General features: G+C 38.7%; 1 protein-coding gene across 1 annotated transcript; it reads left to right on the top strand.

The window, feature by feature from the left end:
• Window positions 1-1,494: 1,494 nt before the first annotated feature.
• Window positions 1,495-22,177, top strand: fah (fumarylacetoacetate hydrolase (fumarylacetoacetase)). Its single transcript, XM_067597899.1, has 14 exons — window positions 1,495-1,648; window positions 2,154-2,264; window positions 4,477-4,598; window positions 5,606-5,655; window positions 6,771-6,861; window positions 9,249-9,346; window positions 9,643-9,695; window positions 9,899-9,998; window positions 15,036-15,166; window positions 16,623-16,698; window positions 17,287-17,333; window positions 18,908-19,009; window positions 21,354-21,471; window positions 21,712-22,177. Exons 1-14 carry the CDS (start codon window positions 1,568-1,570, stop codon window positions 21,786-21,788), a joined length of 1,257 nt encoding a protein of 418 aa, XP_067454000.1. The 5' UTR covers window positions 1,495-1,567; the 3' UTR covers window positions 21,789-22,177.
• Window positions 22,178-22,877: the final 700 nt, after the last annotated feature.

The following is a 22,877-nucleotide window of genomic DNA, read 5'->3' as shown; positions in this document are numbered from 1 at the left end:
AATGATCTCACTTCACATTTGTATATTAAAAAGATAAGCCAATTGTTTGGTCTTTCATTACCTTTACACTTGTGCTTTCTTAATCTCTGTTTCCAGACATAGTTCCTCTACCCCTCCTAAATCCACTCTGATGAGGTGAAAGAATTCCACTGATTTCCGTACAAAATCCTAAACCTTCTGTAAACATTCTTTCCATCATCTTACCTACATGTGATATAAGTGCTATCGGTCTATAGTTCATTGGATTTGATGCGTCCTTCCCTGGTTTCCTGATAGGAATAATCATTGCCTCTCTCCAACCAGTTGACAAGTTTCCCACTTCCCATACTTTATTATAGAAACCTAGCAGCTTCATTGATGCTAAAACACCTAAATGTTTTAATAGCAGATTTCATCCTTCCCAGGAGATGTTAGTCCAGACCTTACTATTGCTTTCTTTATTTCTTCCAATGTAAATGGAGCATCTGCTGTCCTGTTATCATGGTCCCTTCTCTCAAGACTTCCAGGATGAGCTGATCTTGTCATTTCCCTTCCTCTCTTACCCTTCTCAATCAAATTATCAGGACTATGGATTTGAGTAAATGCCTTCGCTATCATCTCTGCCTTCTCTTCATCAGACACTGCTGCTTCCTCCCCCATCTTCAGTACTGGATACTGCCATTCCCTTCTGATTCCTCTCATGCTCCTAATCACCTTCACAGCACTGGGATGCAACAATGCAAGAGCTTATGTGCTGCCCATTATCATGACTAATAATTTTAATTCCGAAAGGGTTCGGAAGCACTAAACGATGATTAAAAGATTTGGTATAAGGCATCATACATAGATATACTGTAAACAGGAGATCCTTATGACAGCGAGGCAGGATAAAGACCTTCGCAGGAGATTTGAAAATTTGAAAATAGCTTAAAGAAGCGAAAAAATATTTTGGGAAATGACAAAATATATTAAAAGGGCATACTTGCCTAACTTGACTAACAGTCAATGCCTGTCCACATTAAAGGTATTTGTTCTCTTTTATGCTGCCTGTATCATTTTTTTCTTATACTACAGTCAGCTCTTGTTTTGAAGTTCACTTCTTTAGTACTTCATTTCCCCATTTTTTTAAATACAGTAATGACAAGTTTTTTAATTAATCAAAGATAAATTATTTTCAATTTTTACTTTCTGTACTTACTGTAATTATTTACAACTTTTATTCAGGAATAATCCAAAATCATGTCGAATACACTTTCCTAAATATCTGTTGCTGTCTGCTTATGTTGAAACTTTTAAAATATTTTTTCTCATTAAACTGCTTTCACATTAAGCATTTTAGAATCTTCCTTTTCCTAAAAACAGATAAGACTGATCAGTAGAATTGTGCTTAGTCATTTAGCAGGCTGGTTTACATTAACATCCAGAGGTCTGCATTAGGGTGGATACTACAGGCAGCATGTGATTGGCTGTGCAGTGGGAGGCGGGCCTGTCCAAAGGCTGCAGTTAAACATCTGGAGGTGCTTACTGCTGCCGCTCAGTCACTCAGTAACTCAGTCAAGTTGAGTAGAATACCACAGCCAAAGAGAAGATGTCCTTCATAAAAGTAGAAGCAACGTCTGATTTCTCCTTTCACAACCTTCCTTATGGAATATTCTCCACATCCGATAACGTAAGTGCAGCTTGCTTCTTTTCTACAGGATACAAGCAGTGATGTGTTGTGAAGCCAGTCAGTCAGAATACAATACTAAGGACTTCTGCTCACAATTTTCAAAATAAAACTTTTAGAAAAAAAGTGGTGCATTGAGGAAAGATGATGTCTACTGGGGAAAAGATACTTTTTATACTTGCTAGTCATAGTGTGGTGAAGTGCACCATGGCAGGTATGAGTATACCAGTGATCCTGATCCTTTCTATTGTTATCATGCTACCCCAAAATACTAATGTCAAGACTGATCTTACACCATAAATGAAACTACAGTAATGCACTAAAATTGAAGTAGGTATATTAAAGACAGGATGTGTACTAAAAACTAATATAATACTCAAATTGGCACATAATGAGGTCACTGAGTAAAAATACTGCAAACTTGAAAGAAGAGATCCACTTGATAGATTCAGTGCTGTCGAAGCATGGATCATCTGAAGTTCTGTTGTGGTGTGCTTTATCTCTTCAGCCCAAACGTCGCATTGGGGTTGCCATTGGAGACCAGATACTGGACCTCAGTGTGATATTGTCCTTGTTTCGAGGACCTGTTATGTCCAAACATCAGGATGTCTTTGACCAGGTATGTTGATTTATAATGTTAATCACATGTAGTGCTCATGTCATCTTTAATCTGGCATCAATCACTAATACTGGGCAATATATGATAGCAAACTGATGGTGAGTTTACTATGTCCATCTTTGGTGGTTTTACTTTCTTGCTATTTTAACTACCATTTATGACGTTAATTAATTTGTGATTAACAGTCAAAATCTGCCCTTTGGCCCTGCCACTGTATGCATAACTGGAGTGAGACAAGCTAGCTCAGTTAAATGTTGGTGGACTTCAATGTCAGGAGCCTTTAAACTAAATCCCACCTCCACAAAAGTTCTATACCGTGTTTCAACTGCAGAAATCTATTATCTTTTATAATGATTGGGCCTGGGTGTGGCCAGCGGGCAAGTTTCTTTGATCTTCATGAAATTTGGTTGGGTCATTGGTCTCATCATTATACCTTGAAAAAAAATTTCTGAAATTTTTTCATCCAACAGGAAGTTGGCCATATTGATTTTGTGTTTCAATTTTCATTTTACAAACACATTTTTGAGGTCTTTAGGATGTGCAAAAACTCACAAAACTTTGCACGCTGAATTAGTAAGTATTTCGAGTTGATATCACAAATTGGCTGGGGCATGGTGTGAGGAATGCTCGAAAACTCACAAAATGTTCCACATTCATCAGAAGTGGCGAAACTTGATATCGGATATGGGTTTTTGGCTTAGGTGTTCCAAAACGGCTCAATGGCGCCCCCTAGACTTAGATGAATGAAATTTGGGAGGCACTTGTATCATGTCCAGATGCACAAAAAAGCCTCTTGGAGCCATACCCTAAGTCTAACAGGAAGTCGGAATCTCGGAATCTTGAATCTTGGAACTTGTGTCTCTGTTAATTAAAAAGTACAGTCTAGACCTGCTCTATGTGAAAAGTGCCCTGAGATAACTTCTGTTGTGATTTGGTGCTATATAAATAAGTAAAACTGAATATTAGCCTCACCTCTATCAGCTTGATCAGATTGACCAACATGAGAATACTACTTAAACATGAACGCATCTGTAATAATAATCCAATGCTATAATATATATATATAACATCATAACACTGAAATGGGCAATTCTGTGGCACGATTACTTTTACTTTTGATACTTAAACTACAATTTGCTGATAGTATTTATGTACTTTTACATAAGTAAGATTTCAAATGCAGGACTTATACTTGTAACAGAGTATTCATATATTGTGGTATTGCTACTTTTACTCAAGTAAAGTAAACACTTGTCTGTGTGTCTCTGTGATGGTCACGTTGCTCCAACCAGGATTTTCCTGATAAAATGATGAATGACAAACCAATCACTTGGACAAGGTGCAGCTAATTGACCTTATAAATAAAGTCCAATGTATATTGATCCATAAAATCATAGCTCAACTCATAATCACCTCATGAAAAGGGGCAGGGATGGCATTTAATAAACATTAATGCTACACAAGTTACTGATGTTTAAGAGTATGTTTGGATTGATTACAGATTGATAAGATGTTGCCTACACTTAGGCTCTTCTTAACAATGAGCTATATTTCCTCCATCTTTTGCATTTGGGGGCACTCTCATTAAGAGTTACAATAAAAAATAACAATAATGTTGATTAATGTTAAATGATGTTCGAGCAATGAAACACCTTAGGGCTGAAATTCAAATAAAAAGTAATATCAACTGACTGTTGTTATTTATGTCCAGCAAACAAATAATTTTTAGTTCTGTGACGTTTGAATCAATTAAAAGGCCATATACCACTTCAACTTCACAGCAAGTTCAATCACCTCACAGACACAGTAAGGTAAGCCTACAGTGTGCATTCAGCCTGTGGGTTGCCCAATCATTAGGTCAGGTATCCCCTATATATCTCCATTAAATATCTCACTCCTCCACCCTCTAGTCTACTTACAGAAAACACACAAACCTGGCAGTCCTGCATAGACTTAGCCACAATTAAAATGATGAGATCGTTTGACATCTATAAAAATATTGACAATTCACAAGCACCTTGACCCTACTGTTCATACCCAAATCTATGCCTATGCAGTGAGAATCCCAGAGGACAGATATAATTGTGTAGTCTGATCCTGGCATCACTCAGCTTTACATAGCACTTGTTCAAGTAGGCATAGGTGTAAAATCAAGCACAGTGCTGTGATATATATTAATATGCCATATTCCTTGTCTTTACTTCCCTACCAGCCCACACTAAATGCTTTCATGGCTCTGGGTTATGAGGCCTGGAGGGAGACCAGGAGTACCTTGCAGTTCTTGCTGTCAGCCAATGAGACCACACTGAGAGATGACGTCAGTCTTCGGAGCAGGTCAGTCTGTTCATGCAAGAGTCCACACAGTAGGCTTTCATTGTTTTCACCGGGCTAATGCTTTGTGTAGTTCTGGTCACACCCCAATCAATGATGTCACAGAAGGTTGAAAAATAAACTTGTTTTTACTGTCAAAAACATAACAGCAACTGCAACAGCTTTACGCCACTCAACTGCTGTGCTGTGAGTCATGAGAGGAGCAAAAAACAGCAAAACCAGGCATGACTGCTGTCAGGATTATTTAGTTTATAAAAAAAGGTGAAATGAGGGGGCGAGGTTCATTATTATTCAAGTTTCCAGTCTCTCACTTGAGAGATGTGCTGTGCAGTTCTTACAAGCCAATCATATCATGCAACATCAACAGATCAGCTAACATGACATAGGATGAAACTGTTTATACTTTAGGGAAATTAGGTTATTGGAAGTAATATTCACTGAGGATAATGATATAGAATACAATCACACGCCAGCTGCATATCAGAATAAGAAGCATACTCAAAATGTTAAAACTAGCTGAAATTGTGTTGGGATTACTATAAATGGATGTTGCTTACTCTTGTTGTTGTTATTTTTTGTTATTATTCTTATTTTCTTTATTAGGTTGTGCGTTTGTTCTTTTGTTTTTTGTGATATTCCTTTAGATTCATTTGTGATCAGCACAATTGGAAGTGAAACATGGATTCTTGAAAATGTTTCTCATTAGGGATGGGCCATGCAGTGGCAGGACACTTTAATAAAAAAAAGTTAATTCATTCATTCATTCATTCATTCCTTATTAAATTTGGTCTGTAGCATGTACTGAAAATAAATTCATATTTAACATTTGTGTCCTTTTGTCTCATTATAAACAAATTGTGTTGCAGTATAAGAAATACATTTTAAAATAGTAAAGTAGAGGTTGTTCCTGCTTATCAAGCTTCTGAATGCCTCTGATGCACACAAAATAAATGTTTTCATAAAGTCATTGGAAATGTCCTTTCACTGTCTTTCTGTCTTTGTCTCTACAGAGCATTCATCCATCAGAGTGCAGCCACCATGCATCTTCCTGCAGACATTGGTGAGCCTCTCCTGTGTTCTTTGTGTTAAAACTGTTGTTAACCCTCATGCCAACAGGAGCCAAGAGTCCACTGGTAACTAGTTTTATAGTCACAGTTTGAGTGACTCTCTAAAGTACATAAATAAAAATACAGATATAATCATGAAGGTGGCCTTTAACTGTTATTATGTGATTACAGAGAAAAGTTACCACCTTTCCTGTCCTGGCTTTTGTCTCTTAGGCTTCCCTAACCCGCTGATTAGTGGAGCTTTGTGGGACTGTAAAAGCCTGACAGGAGGTCCTGCAAACACTCCACAGGGCTGAGAACAATACCATGCCCTCCTCTGCAATGTTTTTGAGGGAAATTATCTCTATTTAAAGGTGAAGAAGTGTAATTAAAAGGTGCTAGAATTGTAAAAAGACGCTAAAACTGTAATTCAGTCAGAGCTTATTCAGTGACAGTCCTCTCTATACAAGAATTGATTTTTCAGATAAAAATGCGAGTACATTATATGGCAAATGTAGGTGGACACTAACACTCGTGTGGCATTCTAACATTATACCCATATGTGATACTTGAACATGTCTGTAATCTGCTGCTGTAACAACCTCCACTCTTTTGGGAAGGCCAGACTTTGGAACCTCATTCATGAGATCACCCAAAGAGCAGGGACAAACACAAACTCTATCAGTGTTCTGTGGCATTAATATTTCCCTTCATTGAAATGAAATATAAAAACCAGGGAAAAGTGAACCCAAATACCAGAAGTACATTGAAGTCTGTAGGCAGGAGTGTCCATATACTTTTGGTTATGTTGTGTACATTATATCATTGTCAGGTTGCTATCGGAGAATTCAACTGTAATTTTACAATTGTAATTAAAAAAAGGAATTTCTTTTGTTAGATTACCATCATTATAGAAGGCCCAATGACAATAACTAAATGCAGGAAACAATATTCACATAGTTAAATGGATTTAAGGTACATCAGCACCAGGGGGCACTGTTTAATGACATGTTACTTTTCTATTATTGGACATGACTTGGCTCATTCAGTCAAGTTTGTGCTGATAGACTTCACTAATAGGATGGTATATTCCAGCCTGCTCCTCTCATGAACTCCCCTCTCTTCACAGGTGATTATACCGACTTCTACTCCTCCAAGGATCATGCCACCAACGTTGGCATCATGTTCCGGGGAAAGGAAAATGCTCTGATGCCAAACTGGTACACTGTCAATAAACACTATACTAACAGCTGTTGACAAATGGTTGATGGAGTGAATAAAAAGGCTTGCCAAGAGGCCTAAATGCAGTCCCAGTGTTGGGGGCAGATATTGAGCGACATCCTGAAACAACTGTTCAAGGCTCTCGGCAAACAGTGATATGTAGAGGGACACCAAAAGGTTTCTCTAATTGATTTGGGCCTCGGAACATCAGTGTGCATTTGAACACAGCAGCAGGACTTTCAGAGCATCCCTGCAGCACATCTCAGTCACACAACACAGACAGACTTAATTTCATCTCAGACCCTGATGGGAGGAATGCCAAAGCTGCCTGAGCAGCTCTGTCAGAGTTGGACACCCCGTACTTTGTTAAGCAGATGATTCTTCCTGTCTGCCAGAGCTTCCCACCATGTCAAGTCAGGCAATTTCATAGGATCAACCTTGCTGCCATGTTTAGTGCAATCTGTAATCTGTTTATATCTCTCTGAGCTGTACAGCAGTAACTGATATGGCTATATATTAGATTGTGAGATATAACTTCACAAATATATTTAGTTAAGAAGCTTGCAATTTCTCCAACCATCCCTGCTTTCATCACCTTTTTGAAAGGTCAGCAATATGAGCTGTCCACGTCAGATTGTTTTGTATTTTGATTTCCAATAATTTGGCTTCGGTGACCTCTTCAATTTGAACATACTGTAGAGCGTTGGGGTAAGTGGGCAGAGTTCCCAGCATGATCTGATGTGTTTACGGACATAGGTTTATAGGTTCTATATCACCACAGATGTTATCTGGTACACAGTGATTAGTGTTACTGTTCTTCACACTAACTCTACGATGTTTTTTTAAACAGTAGTTTACAGTTTGCTGTTATGGAAGAAGGCATTTTACACCATGAGTGAAGTTATGTGTGCATTTAATTACCTCCCTCCAGTATGAGTGCGATGGAGCGTGCACGGTGTTGATGGTTCTGTTACTAATAAACAGCATTTTCCTGTAGCTGTGTGGTCTATGGGACACAGGGACTGCTTCAAAACCTGAGACTATTTCTCCACTTGAGTTCTTTTCACTGCAAAACCTCAACTTGCTACAATATTAGAATACAATTGCTTCATTTTTCTCTTTGCTGTAATTTGTTAGATATTCCTGTATGCTATTGCTGTTCTGTCGTTTGCAAACATACATGCATGTGAATGAACTAAAGCTAGAGAAAGATCATTTGTATAACTATAAACAACAACAGTCCATTCTGTTAGGGTATGGACCGTTAGGATTAGGGTGATCATTCATACTAGACCTCAAGTCTTTGTTTCAAAATGATCAGCAAAGATTAGTGATGTCCACTGGTTTAGTTTTAATTCCTTTGTTTTCAAGATGCTGAGGATACCACTAAGTGGCTTTGTGTCTTGGTTGTCATGTGACCCTTGCTTTGCACGCTGGAGTAGTCCCTTGAGAGTCTCCCTTAAGTAGCCTTTTCTTTGTTTATGCATGCTGGTTATTACTGCGCTAAGCTTTTTGCCCATATAGATTGGTACAGATATTCCCGGTCCCCAGAGGATGAATCATAGCCTATATAAAGATGGACATATAGTGAGATGTGACATCACCTGTTGATTTCATTGGAGCTGGTTTGAAGCTATATGATCAGTGCCATCTTTTCCGTTTGGAGCCAGGACCTTCCAAATAATGAGTGCTAGGTGTTGCCTTTCCTGCTCTGGAAACATGCCCTGCTACCTCAGACCAAAGCTAATGCTAGCTTACTGGGAACACCAAGTGCTGCACACTGGGCTCATGTTAGCTCCTTTAGCTAAACTGTGCTAACAGGGCAGGTATCATGATCAAGTAACATTAAACTTAGTGAAATATTGGAACAATAGTCCAACTCAGTGCGTATTGCGGAGCTTGAGAGAGGAGTAGGTGAGCCAACTGTCAATCACAGCTGTCGATCACTGTCAACACGGCAGACATCAAAGCTACTAAAAGTCTTCAAATCTTATTAACAGGGCAATAATTTCCAAAATGACCACCAGCACACTTATTAGAGGCCTGAATTCAGAGATTGAGACCATAATGACTCTTTGAAAAAAAAAAAAGATTGACTTAGAGAGAGAGAACTTGAGACTTTTTGAATGGGAGACAGCTGGAGCATCTAGCAGTCATTGGTGGAGCTTTATGGTGCTCTGCATTGGCTTCAGCCTCAAGCCATGATAGTTGCCACTTAGGATGAATCCTGACTTTGGTGACTTTTCCCCTTGCACTAATCTGTCCAATATTTTGTATTCTTAGTCTTGTTTATACACAGCTAAAAGACCAACATTGATGTGGGTGATGTGAAGCAAATGTAAATTAAAAAGCTTTGCATTGTTAACTGGATTATTGTTCTGTGCAGGTTGAGGCTTCCAGTGGGATACCATGGTAGAGCATCATCAGTGGTTGTTTCTGGGACCCCCATTCGCCGTCCCTCAGGCCAGATGAGACCTGATCAGAGTAAGATCCTGATGGAACATTTATATTATTCATTTATTGTTACTCAATTCAAAATCAATAATATACCTACTCAATACAGCTAAGCTTGCACTCACCATTGGATGAAAAAAAGCATATGCAACCAATATGCATTTGGCTGTTTAAAATATTGTATGTGTTGGGTGATTATAAGATATATATTTGGATTTAGAGAAAATTCTTCAACCTGATAGGCTTATAAAACACTTTAAACACAACAGTACAAGTATACAGAGACCAGTAAGTGATAACCACGTTTGCTCTTTCCTTTCTCTCAGCGAAACCCCCAGTGTTTGGACCATCAAAGCAGTTGGACATTGAACTGGAGATGGTGATTACAGTGTTTAATTTGTCTAATCGGTTGTGTTTGTAATGTTTGAATAGCTCTTGAAATTTCAACATGTGAGCTATCTGAGAGAAGGGCCTGAGTTGCCCTCTCTCTGTTAACTTTCTCAATCTGTGTGTTATTCAGTATTACACAACATCATACATTATTGCTGTTATATTTAAAAGTGCTTTTTTCCCTCTGATTAGGCCTTCTTTGTTGGTGGAGGGAACCGGCTCGGAGAGCCAATTCCCATCGAGACTGCTCATGAACACATCTTTGGCATGGTACTCATGAATGACTGGAGTGGTAAGAGCCTCCGTACAACACACGAACGTTCTTGTTGTATCTGCTTGAAAATGATTTACGGTTCCTACACATCATGGAAAGCCTGGGATTATGTGATAAAATGTCCTGAAAACAGGTTTTTAAATGTGGAGGGAAATAATGTTATTATCTGAAATGTCATAAGCGTCAAGTTGTTGTTTAAGGTTGTTTTTTGGCTTTTTAGGGGGCCTTTATTTCACAGCTGAAAGTAAATAGATACAGAGAATGGATAGAGAAGAAAATAACATGCAACAAAGGTCTGTGGATGCCACTGTTATATGGTATGTGTCTTAACCATTAAGCCAGCGGGGCGCTTCCACAGTTTCTTACATTCCTCACAAAAGCAAGCAAATGAAATTTCTGCTGTGGTCATGTACGGGGTAAAGATGACATACTCTCTTTAAGGTCCTCACAAACACACAATACAGACTCTACGGTATCAGCAAAAGTGATCCAGCTTTGTGATCCCAGAAAACTGAGTCAAGCCAAAAGATAGCTGGCTAACTCACTAATCTTGCTTTGTGATACATACCCCTCTGACAAGCATCATAAAATTACATTCAGTAGTTCTTTTTTTTGTTCTTGATCACTAGCTTCATAGTCTCACTTTAAAGCAGATATAAGCAATATTTTTATAATAACAATGTATGAAATGACAATGTGTAATGTGAGAGGTATCACTTGTAGTGATGAACCTTCAGAGAATTATCAGTTGTGCTTGTTTTCACGGAGCTTTATAGGGCTATTTCAGCTCATTGTTTAGCTGTCTGGCTGCAACTTTTTGGGCTGCAGCAGGCAGCTGTTTTCAAAGAAAAAGCTTTAAAAACCCACTATACACTACCTGCTCAGCACCAGACACAGACACAAACAAACAGACACAGATAGCGACTAGCTGGTGAGCATAATGGAGCATTTAGCAGCTAAAGAACAAAAGCAGAGCTAAAAGAGAATGAATATCGGACTTACATTCACCAGGTGGACACAAACACGACTCCAAATGAATGATAATGTTGCTCCGTAACTGCTAGATATGGAAATAAGCAACTGTTTGCTAACAGAATACAGATTGTAAGGAGTTGTTTACAAAGTTAAAATATCCTTAGATAAACAGTTAAATACGCTTTTGGAAAAAAAGTGGGAAGGGGATCAAGAGAACTGGTGCAAAATTTGCCAATATAGTAGCAAATTAAGTAGGCAGGGTGGGAGGAGCAAGAGTGATTATCGGAAAATTTTCCCTAATGGTCATTATTTTATTGTGAAAGGAGGCTGCAAAAACCTCACGCCTCACCTGGAATTGAAGTTATTTAAAAGTTTATCTATAGTGGAAAAGAGAGCCCTTGAATTGTGTGTATTATTGTTTATTATATTTTAAAATATGATTGCCTCGCTTTTCTAATTTCTGAGTTATGACTAATTAATAGATTTTTGTAAGTATCAAGATGCTCCATAAGCTGGGTTTTAAGCCATTTATGCTCAGCCCTTCTGCAGTCTATTTCTTCCTCCTTATCAATTCATCCGTTAGCCACAGACTTTTACTTTTATCAGAAAACACTTTGATTTTAACAGGAACAATATCATCTAAAACCAGTTGAGTACCTTGATTAAAGGTAAGTGCCATGTCACCAGAGGATGACATATTAGATGTTACAACATTACAGAATTTGGTAGCAAAGATGTCAGCTGAGTTCGCAGGAAGGTACTGTTTCTGGACAGTTTTGACAAAGTTGACCCTTACAGGATCAAGACTGATTTCGAAGAACATGTTGTAATGGTCTGATAAAGCAACGTTAAGTGCTGACACGGAAAGAACATTAACTCCTTTGGACATAAAAGGTATGGCCCAGTTCATAAGTGGTTCCAGTTACATGCTCAGAGAAACCAAAGGCCTCCAGCAGGTTGTTCAGCTCTCTAGAATAGTAGTCTCCAGTGTTGTCTACATGGATATTAAAGTTACCAGAAGTCAATATAAAATCAAAATCTAAGGATGTTTGGGACGAGTTATTGACTTCATCAATAAAAGTCTTGGTTGTTTTTGGTGGTCGATATGCTATAATAAATAAGACATGAGTTGTTTATTTCAGTATCAGTGCAAGATATTCAAATGAAGTGTACTCACCAAAAACCAGTCGCCTACATAAAAATCATATCAGAGAAGAGTGCTGCTACACCTCTAGCTCTCCTATCGGACCTAAAAACATTTGAAAAGTTAAAATCTCGCGTTGATGCCTCTGTAAACTACCACTTGAATCCAGCCAAATTTCAGTTCAAAATAATACATCCAGCTTATGATCTGTAATTAGGTCACTAACCAGTACAGCCTGTCCTGTTAAAGGTCTCACATTTAATAAAGCAAGTTTTAAAGTTGTCTAATTCAGCCCAGTAGCTGAGACTGCAGTCTGTGAGAGAGAGGCTTTAATCTGAGTCAGATTGTGATGGTTGGCTGACCTGTATACAGTTTACTGTGTGATAAAATGGGATTCAATATTTTCTTTTAAGTCCCTTCTGAAAACTCACTTTTAACATAACACTTTCCTATAATTATTCTTATTTATTGATTTATTTATATTTGTTTTTAATGATATATATGTGGGAATGTGTATGTATTTGGTGTGAAAAGCATTACACATCTGATTCTTGGAATCAAGTGGGAACAATATGAGCAGTTTTGAGTAAATAACTAATTTTGTGGGTTGAATCCTTTTTTGTGTTGATCAATGCAGTGACTAGACAACATGGATTGACTTATCATTGGATACGTAAATTAAACTGTTATTTTTACTTGTGTCCTCAAAGGAGTAAGCTAATCATGCCCACCAGTTTGTGGCAGCATAGATGCAACATTGAGGTTTGGAAAGAGAGGAGCATCAGTGACTGCTCGTCACCATCTCACCCCAAACACTATATTTTGAACTGAACCTGTTCTTCCAGTTTATTTACTCCTCCAGCCATGACAGGAACCAAGATTTCAGATATCCTGAGACCCTGACTCTAAGTCTCCCAACACATACCCCACTACTCAGAGAACACCAGGAATAAAGTCTACTAAAATGCTTTAGTTTTGGATTTGTCATATTTTGTTTATCCATTTAACATGACTGGCTACACTGCCAGGGATAAAATTCTATTGGGGAAATACAGTTCTTCTGATATGCTAATCTCTACTTAAATATTGCTAAAACTGGAAAATTTTCATAAAAAATGCTAAAGACATGACCCCTGTGTTCTCAGTGCTAGCCACAGCGCTGTTTGTAACATCATGTAATTCTTTGTATTTGCTATAGAGCAACAAAGTCACCTTAGGGAGGAAGTTGGAGTGGATGGTTGAGTCAACAATGACAAAACATCAGATTTTAACATAGGAGACCTCTTTACTGGCATTGAAAGACAACAGAGTCCAAATGTAAATCTGGAACTTTCACTAAGCACAATGGAGCCAATTGATGTGCCAGAAATAGTGATGCAACAGTCCTCGTTATTATAGGGGTCAGTATCTCCACCTTTCAAGTGGAAGACTGGGGTTCAGTTACCCAATGGGGAAGAGCACCTGCATTTTTTCTTGAGTTTTATATGATTCAAGACAGTCCTCGAGCACACCACTACCTCTTTTTCCCCAATGGGGAGTGTTGAGTTTTCTACCAGCTGCTTTATTATTCACCAAGCCAGACAAAAGTAACACATCAACATCATGCATGTTCCTGCTGTCCAACAGAGCATTACAGTCAGGATATGAGCTGCCCTCATTCACATACAGAAATCAATAAATAGGCTAAACAGAAAGCTAGCCCAAAAGAATAAATAGACATAGTGATTCATCATGTGTATGGGTTAATTTGTTATTTGTTTTCTAGAGTTTTACATAGTGTTACATTGTGCCCAGTGTGTTGATGATCTGAGTCAGCATTGCTTGAATTTATTAATTACTAGCAGTAAACATGAACAAAGTGTTCCCGTCCAGTTTCTAACCGGGGACCATTCACATGTTAGGCAAATTTGATAATCACTACACTACAGAAACTGAAAAATTTCATGTTGTCCCCATGGGTGGGTTAAAGCACTTAAGTACTGAACTCCAGCCATGTCTTCAATTGCTTAAGTTAAGGATTGTTAAAACAAGGTAATACAATACAATATACAATATTGTTGAGGGCCCAGCCACCTGTGAGCAAACCACTTGTGCCACATATGCAAGACATTTCAAGGAACTGTCAATGGAGACTGTCCTTCTAAGGCTACATCCAGACTGATATGTTTTCATTGTAAATGCATAACTTTTAATACATTCAAACCTAGGATTCACACTACTCCGGCGTTTTCAAACCCCTAAAACAGAGACCTTTGAAAACAATGACGCAGACACCCATGTTCACTTCCTGATTGGTTCTTATTAGTTACGATGTGTCCCTCCCTGATTTGACATGCCCCTGTCACGTGATCTTTTTCCAGAAGAAAACAAACAACATCAGCCTTGACTACCAGTGTTAATTCAACATGGATAACGAATAATAGGTGTTGCTGACCTTGTTGTCTATGCTAGCAGCTGTTACTTTTTGCCATTGCTGTTCTTCCTGTAGTATTTTCTGAAACTAAGCAATCAACCGCGGAGTAAACAGTACAATACAAGAGGGACAATAAAAACCGTTTCCTGTTTACCCCGGTTCGCGCATGCCCAGTGTACGTGAATGGTGATGTGATATGCGTTTTCAGGTGTGTTGGTATGGACAGAGATTAATTCTAAAACAGTACTGAAACATTTGTGTGGACAGAGATTGTTTTTGAAAAAACAACACCAGAATCAGTTGATTCAGCAAGTGCACCACAACTACACATATTTAGGTTCAAGTGACAGCAACCTTTTGTGGTTCTTGGATAATTATTACAGGAGCATCATATGAATTATTTGTTTCCTGGCTTAACAGAGCAGTTCAAGTTTCAGGTCTACATCTTGTTATTTCCTGGCTAATAAGCAATAAAGCACCATTATCTGCCTACTTAAGCACAAATTTGTGTGTTTATCTTCAGCCCGGGACATCCAGTCGTGGGAGTATGTTCCTCTGGGTCCTTTCCTGGGGAAGAACTTCGGGACGACCATCTCACCATGGGTTGTCCCCATGGAGGCACTGTTACCCTTTGCAGAGTCCAACCCTATCCAGGTTAGTACCAGGGTTACAACTTCCACCAGTATACAGTTTGGAGAGCTGTTACTGTTATTTCCACGACAAAAACTAAGTATTAGGATTCAGAGTTAACCACCTAAATATTATTCCTCTCAACGCAGAAAAATATCTTGAAAAGCATTTAGACCATCATGGGACAAAAATGCATTCCTGAAAGTTATACTTATGAAAGTCTGTTAGTTTGATTTTATTTGTTTGAGGTGAAGTTTCTTACTAAAATCTTTGTGAACAGTGTACTCACTGTTCTGCCACCATAGTCCAGGTGAGAGAAGATCGGAGCAGATTGAAAATGTTGATATGCTCATCAGAGTAGTCTTCAATTATTACTGTGAGCATGTAGTGAGTACTTTGAGGAGCTTTTTTTACTCAGGTATGAAAATTTACTGCATTATGTATTAATAAGTATTGAGAAAGTATTGAGAAAAAATAATATATATATAAATAAACACATTTATATATATTTATTGTTAATGAAGCAAAATTTCAAGAAGGAAGATCTCTTCCCTCGTGTTTTGCCTTTATTCCACTACGGGTGAATGTCTTTTTCCTCCTGTTCTATTTGTCTCTGTCACATCAGCTTTACCATGCTGTCAAAAATCCCTTCATTCATAATTCTGACGTCACCATACACCATAGATGTCGTTCTTCAAATATTGCTGCAATTCTACCATTCTGTTCTTCAGACAGTTGCTCCTACAATTGCTCCCATCTTCATAAGGGCCTACACTTTATGAAGATGCTTCACATCGTCAAAAATCTTTCTGTTGCTAACATCAGTTAACATTGTTATACACAATTGCACTTTGCATAGAACTTGGACACAAAGTTTCTTTGTAGGCTTTTTTTTATTAAGTTCTTTACGTTCTTTACATTGATTGTGTATTGAGTCATGAGCAGCAGCAGTGCAGTGGCTGTACAGATCCAGTGATTGACACTGATGGCAGATTGCAGCTGGTACTGTTGTGCTGCTGACATGTTTTTTCCATGGTTTTATTCAAGGTGTAAGATGTACAGATATGTACAGATGATTAACCCTTTCAATTTAGCAGCACATGACTCCCTGTGGCGCTACCCTTACGCCGGGATTCCACCGGACGCATGTGCGCCGCGTTCCGGCTTTTGCTCCGTCCTCTGCACGGTGCCCTATTCCACCGGGAGCAGCAGACCGGAGAGCCGCTTCTGTGATGCCTCTGAAATGTGCCGCAGTGCACCCGGTGGGATCACAAGCATCAGCTCCAGTGGCCATGTCGGAGCTGGAACGTGGTGCACACGCGCCCGGTGGAATTTAAGCATTAGGACAAATGTAACATTTTTTTTGTCTCACTAGTGGTGAGATCTTCACTACAATAGACCATAGAGAAACTGTTTTGCTTTTCTCCATTTAGCTTTATAGACCTGTCTCATCTAGCTCCTGTTTCCCCTTTTCCTGCAGGATCCAGAGCCCCTCCCCTACTTGCAGCACCAAGATGCTTACACTTTCAACATCAACCTGTTTGTGTCACTAAAAGGTACTGCACACCAAGTGACTATCATCAAATAAACCACAATGGTTTCATTGTGCATTGTGTACTTTTGTAGTTACACACACACACACACACACACACACACACACACACACACACACACACACACACACACAGTCATGTTTCCATTACAGAGAACATTACATTGACTTACATTCATTTCCTGGAGACTTACCCTAATCTTAACCAAAACCACCACATGCCTAACCCTAACCCTTACCCTAACCTTAACATAACCCTAAACTTACCTGAACTTTAAACCAAGGCTTCACCCTAAAATTAATGATTTATGTTAAGGGGACTTGGTTTTTGTCCCCATAAGAGAGGGGAGTCCCCACAATATGACTGTTTCACTAGCAAGGACCACACCATCAACAAGGCACGTGCAAAAGTGGTGAATGAATTCCACTGGCTTGCCTGTTGTATGCAGTGTGGGGAAGCTTAACGGGGAATCTGCTGCAGCACCTGGGCAGGGACGGACCCCCTCAGGGTCGTACGAGGGAAGGAGGAGAGGAAAAAGGAAAAAGGAAGAGAGAAGTATGTTATGAAAACATTGTCTGTTTACTCTTCTAGGACAGGGCATGGCAGAGCCTGCAACCATCTGCAAGTCTAACTTCAAGGTAAGAATCTGGTGTATTGAGTCATGTACACTATAACACTCATTGCTACATTATAGTAAATAATACAGCATGTACAGAGATTTTGAGGCCCTGGGCAAAGAGTTTAGTAAGTGTTACTGAAAGATAATAGTAGGGTTGCAATTAACAATTATTGTCATTATCAAATAATCTGTTGATTACTTTTTCAATAAGGGATTAAGGATTTGTTCAATAAAATTATTTTCCAAAAACTGTCCATCAACTTTTCTAAAAGCACAAGGTAGTGTTCAACAGAGTCAGAAACCCAGAGATGTTCAATTTTATGTCACATCACAATGATGTAAAATACATTTTGAATTTTTTTCTTGTTATATCATTGATTAAACAACTAATTGATTAATCAGCAATTAGTTTCCGTGCTAGATGACACCAATGGCATTAGGAATGTGGTACACTAAGAACTAAGAATGTGCACCACATTCTGTGACCCATAAAGTACTGCAAATAATAAACAATTATAGAAATATTCTATACAAATAAACTTATTTCTATCAAGTGATATTACACATGTAGTTAAATTAACTATACTGTGGGGTTTTAGGCTTATTTACTATAACATCTGCCCTCCTCTCTGAGCCTGGCCTCTCACTGTTCAAATGGCCACTCATATGGGTCCCGTGAAAAATGTGATATTTCCTTCTTTTCCTACAGTCCTGAACTATTTTGTGAGGTTTGGGTAGCGCCAGGCGCTCTTCTGAAAATGACCAGCTGGGAACGCTTGAGAGCACTTTGGAGGCAGAGCATTTTTTCAGCTGAGACGCTTTGGTTGTTATGATAAAGAATATCCGCAGAAGTATGGTTAATTTATGTGTCGCAAGTACCTAATTTCGCTAATTGTTTGTGTTATCAACAAATACTGAATGTATAAGTGTCAGCACAAGGTAGAGTACTTGCTCAGGCCCTTGCTCTGGATGAAGGGAAGGCTGATGCATGTAAGGAGAGAGGACGGACCCACCAGTCTAGGTGGGTTGATGAGATTTTGTGGAGGAAACATCTCTGCGAATACCATCATTTGGTTTAAGAGCTGAAGTTGGATGGAGCCTGGTAACTTGGGTAACGTCCATTATTGTTGTTGTTCAGGACTTGTGCATGTAGGATGTGACGCTTGGTCTTTGTCGTATTTGTCCTGCCTCTCCTCCACTGGGATTGGATGGCTGGGTAAAAAGTGACAGTGACAAGTGCAGCGATTTACCCAAAGTTGAACATTGTTCGACCAGAAAAAAACACCAAACATGCAGTGCTCAGCGCAGAATAGACGCTCAGCACCTTGTCATGCTGCTGGCATTTGTAGCATAGTGTAAATATGCAGCACCATCATTGCAAACAATTCAAAAAATACTGGCCTCAGGAAAAAACACTTTGGTGGACACAGCCCCTTGGTACAAACTCCCTCCCTGATCTCAGTCATCAACAGCCTGCAGAGATAGGTCTGACCTGCATTGATCCGAATGTATGTATTGATCCAGTATGATATCCTACAGTCTGTCTCTCCTCATTTGCTTCCTCTTTCCCTCCATCTGTCTGTCTATCTGTAGCACATGTACTGGACCATGAAGCAGCAGCTTGCCCATCACACAGTCAACGGCTGCAACGTCAGACCAGGAGACCTGCTGGCTTCTGGTACCATCAGTGGACCGGTTAGTGTCTGCATGTGCAACTCTGTGTGTGTGTGTGTGTGTGTGCTGCTCAACTGTTTTAGATGTCAGATTAACTATTAATACAACAATAAAACAAACAACATGTAAAATCAGAACAGGCAAAAACATTAAGCAGGTGAACAGAGAACAAAAAGTTTAAAGACATGCAAAGCAATTAATAGAAGACAATGTTAAACAGCAAATCGTGCAAGTACATAATTACATAACATTACACAAGACAGAGGTAAAATCAGAAGAGACACAATCTGGCAAACACAGACAGAAAGCCATTATGGTAAAGTCAGGTCTGACATTTCATGCTTACAACGTTGAATTGAATGCTGATCTTGAAAATGTTGAATTAAAGCGCAAATGTGTGAAATTTGAAAAGTTTGGATTTTAATGATCCCTAATTTGCCTTTTCTTTTACAAATTGTAGGGTTTTCACACTTTATCCCCTTGTTTTTATATGTCATACATTATATTTAAACCCCTCTTTCCTTTTCTTTCTCCAATAACCTTCTGTTCTAAAGTTCACTCGACTGATGTGATCTGGTGACACTAAGAATAAACAAGCTTTTTACACAAACAAAAACTTATGCCTCACAATAATTCAAAAGATGCTGTAATCCAATAAGATGTATACACACCAGGGGGGCCAGATGCATAAACGATACGTACGCACAAAAACCATGCATACGCCATTTCCTGCACATGAACAAGTATTTATAAACACAGAATTCGCGCACCTCACGCATACCTCAGACCAGGCGTATACGTTTTTCTAAAGTAATCTGAGGGTGATGTGATGAGGTGGAGATGAAATATAAGGTGAGAGACGGAATCTTTTATTAAAACATTGTTTGTTTAGGTTGACAACCAGCTGCACTGATTGTGTAATTTTTTGGGGGGCGGTTTTTTTGGAGTTTACACAGGTATTTGTAAAATGCCAATCAAAGGTGCATTTATTAAGTTAACATTGATTAGTTACTTTTGTGTTTGATTTCATCATTCTTTCAATTTACAAAGGAGTCAACATTCTATTTTGCTGTTGTAATGGGAAATTGCTGATCACTCAATAAACACACAAGAGAGCATTGTCAGGTTATGAAATAGTGTAATCAAATAATACAATCAGAAGTATAATGCATCATAGTTCTGGAGACAAAGATACATACCACCTAGCTATCTTTTCTTTGTCTGAAAGGTTGGCACTTAACCAGTCCCTTAAATACTACTTGTACAGAATTTATGACATCTGCTTACTAACCTTACAGGTCAGCAACCAACCATCAGATAGAAACATAAGTCAAAAGTTCAGCTAACCTAGGAACAGTCTTTCTTCACGACCATATATGACAGTAACATCACAAAATAACATTACTACTATATTAAATTAAGGACAAACCACACTATCCTCTAAAGCTTATCAGTTTTACACATAAACATCTACATAACTACAGTTTATCTTATCACTGGCTCAGGTAAAGGTATAACAGAATAGACTTAACTGTTAAACACACAACTGCCTCATCTTACACAGCAAAGAACTAAGTTTAGAATAGATATAGCACAGAGGAATTTAGAACATGTGTGAAACACAAACTAACACTAAACTGAACTTAAACACTGTCTGAAACATGTATGATATATTGAAGAAATACATCAAATGATAACCTGTTATTCAATTTTCTTTTACACTGTTCTTATTCTTTTTATTTTATCCTTAGTAGTGTCACATCTTGTAAAGTTGCTTTAGATAGGAGCTACAAACCCATTGATTACATTTCTGAGATCACTGCTGACGATGGTTTACAGGTCCATATGATGAATTAATGATATAGACCATATAAAGAGCCACACAGAATGGTTCCGTGTAATGACGGCTGTTCTGTGAAACTGCACTTCTTTTCCGTTTGTTTCATTGACAGCTGAACAGACTAGTGGAGCAGGCGGTGAATTGATATGAAAACAGCTGGTTCAGGGTGTCTTCATCCATTTATGGTTAATTGTCGGAGTGGAAATGAGGCTCATGCACATGCATCCAGTTCCTCGATGACTGAGATTTATAAAACAGAACCATGAGCACACATGACTTTATAAATCTGATGAAAAGAATATGTATGCATATTTCTGGCTTAGTGAGTACACACAGTTTTAGTCATGAATCTACACAGAGTTTGATGCATCTGGCCCCTGGGCTTTGAACATCTATGTGACAATTCAGGCAGTTCCATGCTGGATAATGCATAAGGAGCCAACTACAGAGTTTGTCTACCTGTCTCTCTTGTGTTTTATATGTACAGTACATTTGTAGTATATTATATACGCTGTATCTCAACAGGATCCAGAGACTTTTGGCTCCATGTTGGAGCTATCATGGAGGGGATCCAAGTGCATTGATGTGGGAGGAGGAGAAACCAGAACTTTCTTGAAGGATGGAGATGAAGTCACCATCACAGGTTAGACTGAACCAGCACAGCAGTGGCTCACAGGGTCATTCACTGGAAACGTATAGTGTCACCATTTTTCCGTCACTAATAGGCATGAATGTCACCCACTAAGATCTGATTGGACAGTAGTTGCTTTTAGTTGCACAACAACAGAGTGATTGTGTGTGTGATTCAAAGGTCTAGAACCTGGCTACATGATCATAATGTATGTTTATAATGAGAAAATAAAATGTTTCTTCCTCTGTCTAGGTTACTGTGAAAGAGATGGACACAGGGTGGGCTTCGGGCCTTGCATGGGAACCATCCTCCCCTCCCTGCAACACTGAACCACTTACACTGTTATTTATGTGGGCATTTTATTGTGGAGCATAAAGCTGAAAGAATCCAATATTTCTCCCTATTTTCACCCTCACTGTCCATGAATGACAGACTGCTCACGTATTATTCCTCTCTCTCCCTACACACACACACACGTTAACACACATTCCTCTGTGAAAATGACATGATAGCAGCTTTAGTTAATCATTGATATGCATTTCCCAGAGCTCTGTAGAGTTGTACAATGACCTTGTTCCTGAGATCCACTGCAATATTCATACAGCAGAGGGATTCTCCCACATCATGTCAGTGTTACTGCTGTACCAGGATCAGTATTATTGATGTTCTGTGTGTGTTTGCCCATGATTTATAATACAATCATCCATTTATAATCTCATTGTGTTTATGTCTTTTGTTTTCCTGTTGCCTCACTGTGTCCATTAGATTCCTGCAGTCTTTAATCACATCTTTTATTACTTTGTTTAGAGAGACATGTTACTGATTACTTTACAGGTTAGGATATTCTATATTTTTCTTATTGTCATCAAATCCCATGAAATGACCAAACCTTCTATGAATTCTACTAATAAATGTTGTGTTTGTAGCAAAGCCTGATATATCTTATTCTTCTGTGCTGTAGACCTCCATTGTTGTCCAAGAACTATTAGAAACACATCGCTGAGCCACACTGTTCCACTGGCTAACATTGTAGTTTATTTTGATTCAGTCCCACACGCACTGTCCTGCTGCCAGGAACACTCACAAGAACACCCAATTGGATTCCTCTACTGTTGAAAATAGAAAAACAGACGTGGTCCCATCACTGTGTTTATACAGCATGCAAAAAAGATGCTGTGTCAATCAGCAAGTCACTATCTTAACTGCAGTTTAGAACAGGTTCAGCTGAAGTGAAAATTGATTCTTATTGCTCAGCTATTTAAATCTTAGCTAAACCTGATCTAAACTGCAGCTAAGCTAGTTAGATGCTAAGTGACACAGTGCTTGTGTTCTGTTATTTGTATAAGTTGACCAATAAATTAACAGACTTTAAGAGCTTTTTTTTTTTAAGATTTACATCTTCAAAAGCAACCAATGGG

This window comes from Thunnus thynnus, chromosome 1 (assembly GCF_963924715.1).
Source record: "Thunnus thynnus chromosome 1, fThuThy2.1, whole genome shotgun sequence".
NCBI lineage: Eukaryota > Metazoa > Chordata > Actinopteri > Scombriformes > Scombridae > Thunnus > Thunnus thynnus.
The sequence above is the reverse complement of the archived record's forward strand: the minus strand, read 5'-3'. Positions and strand labels throughout refer to the sequence as shown.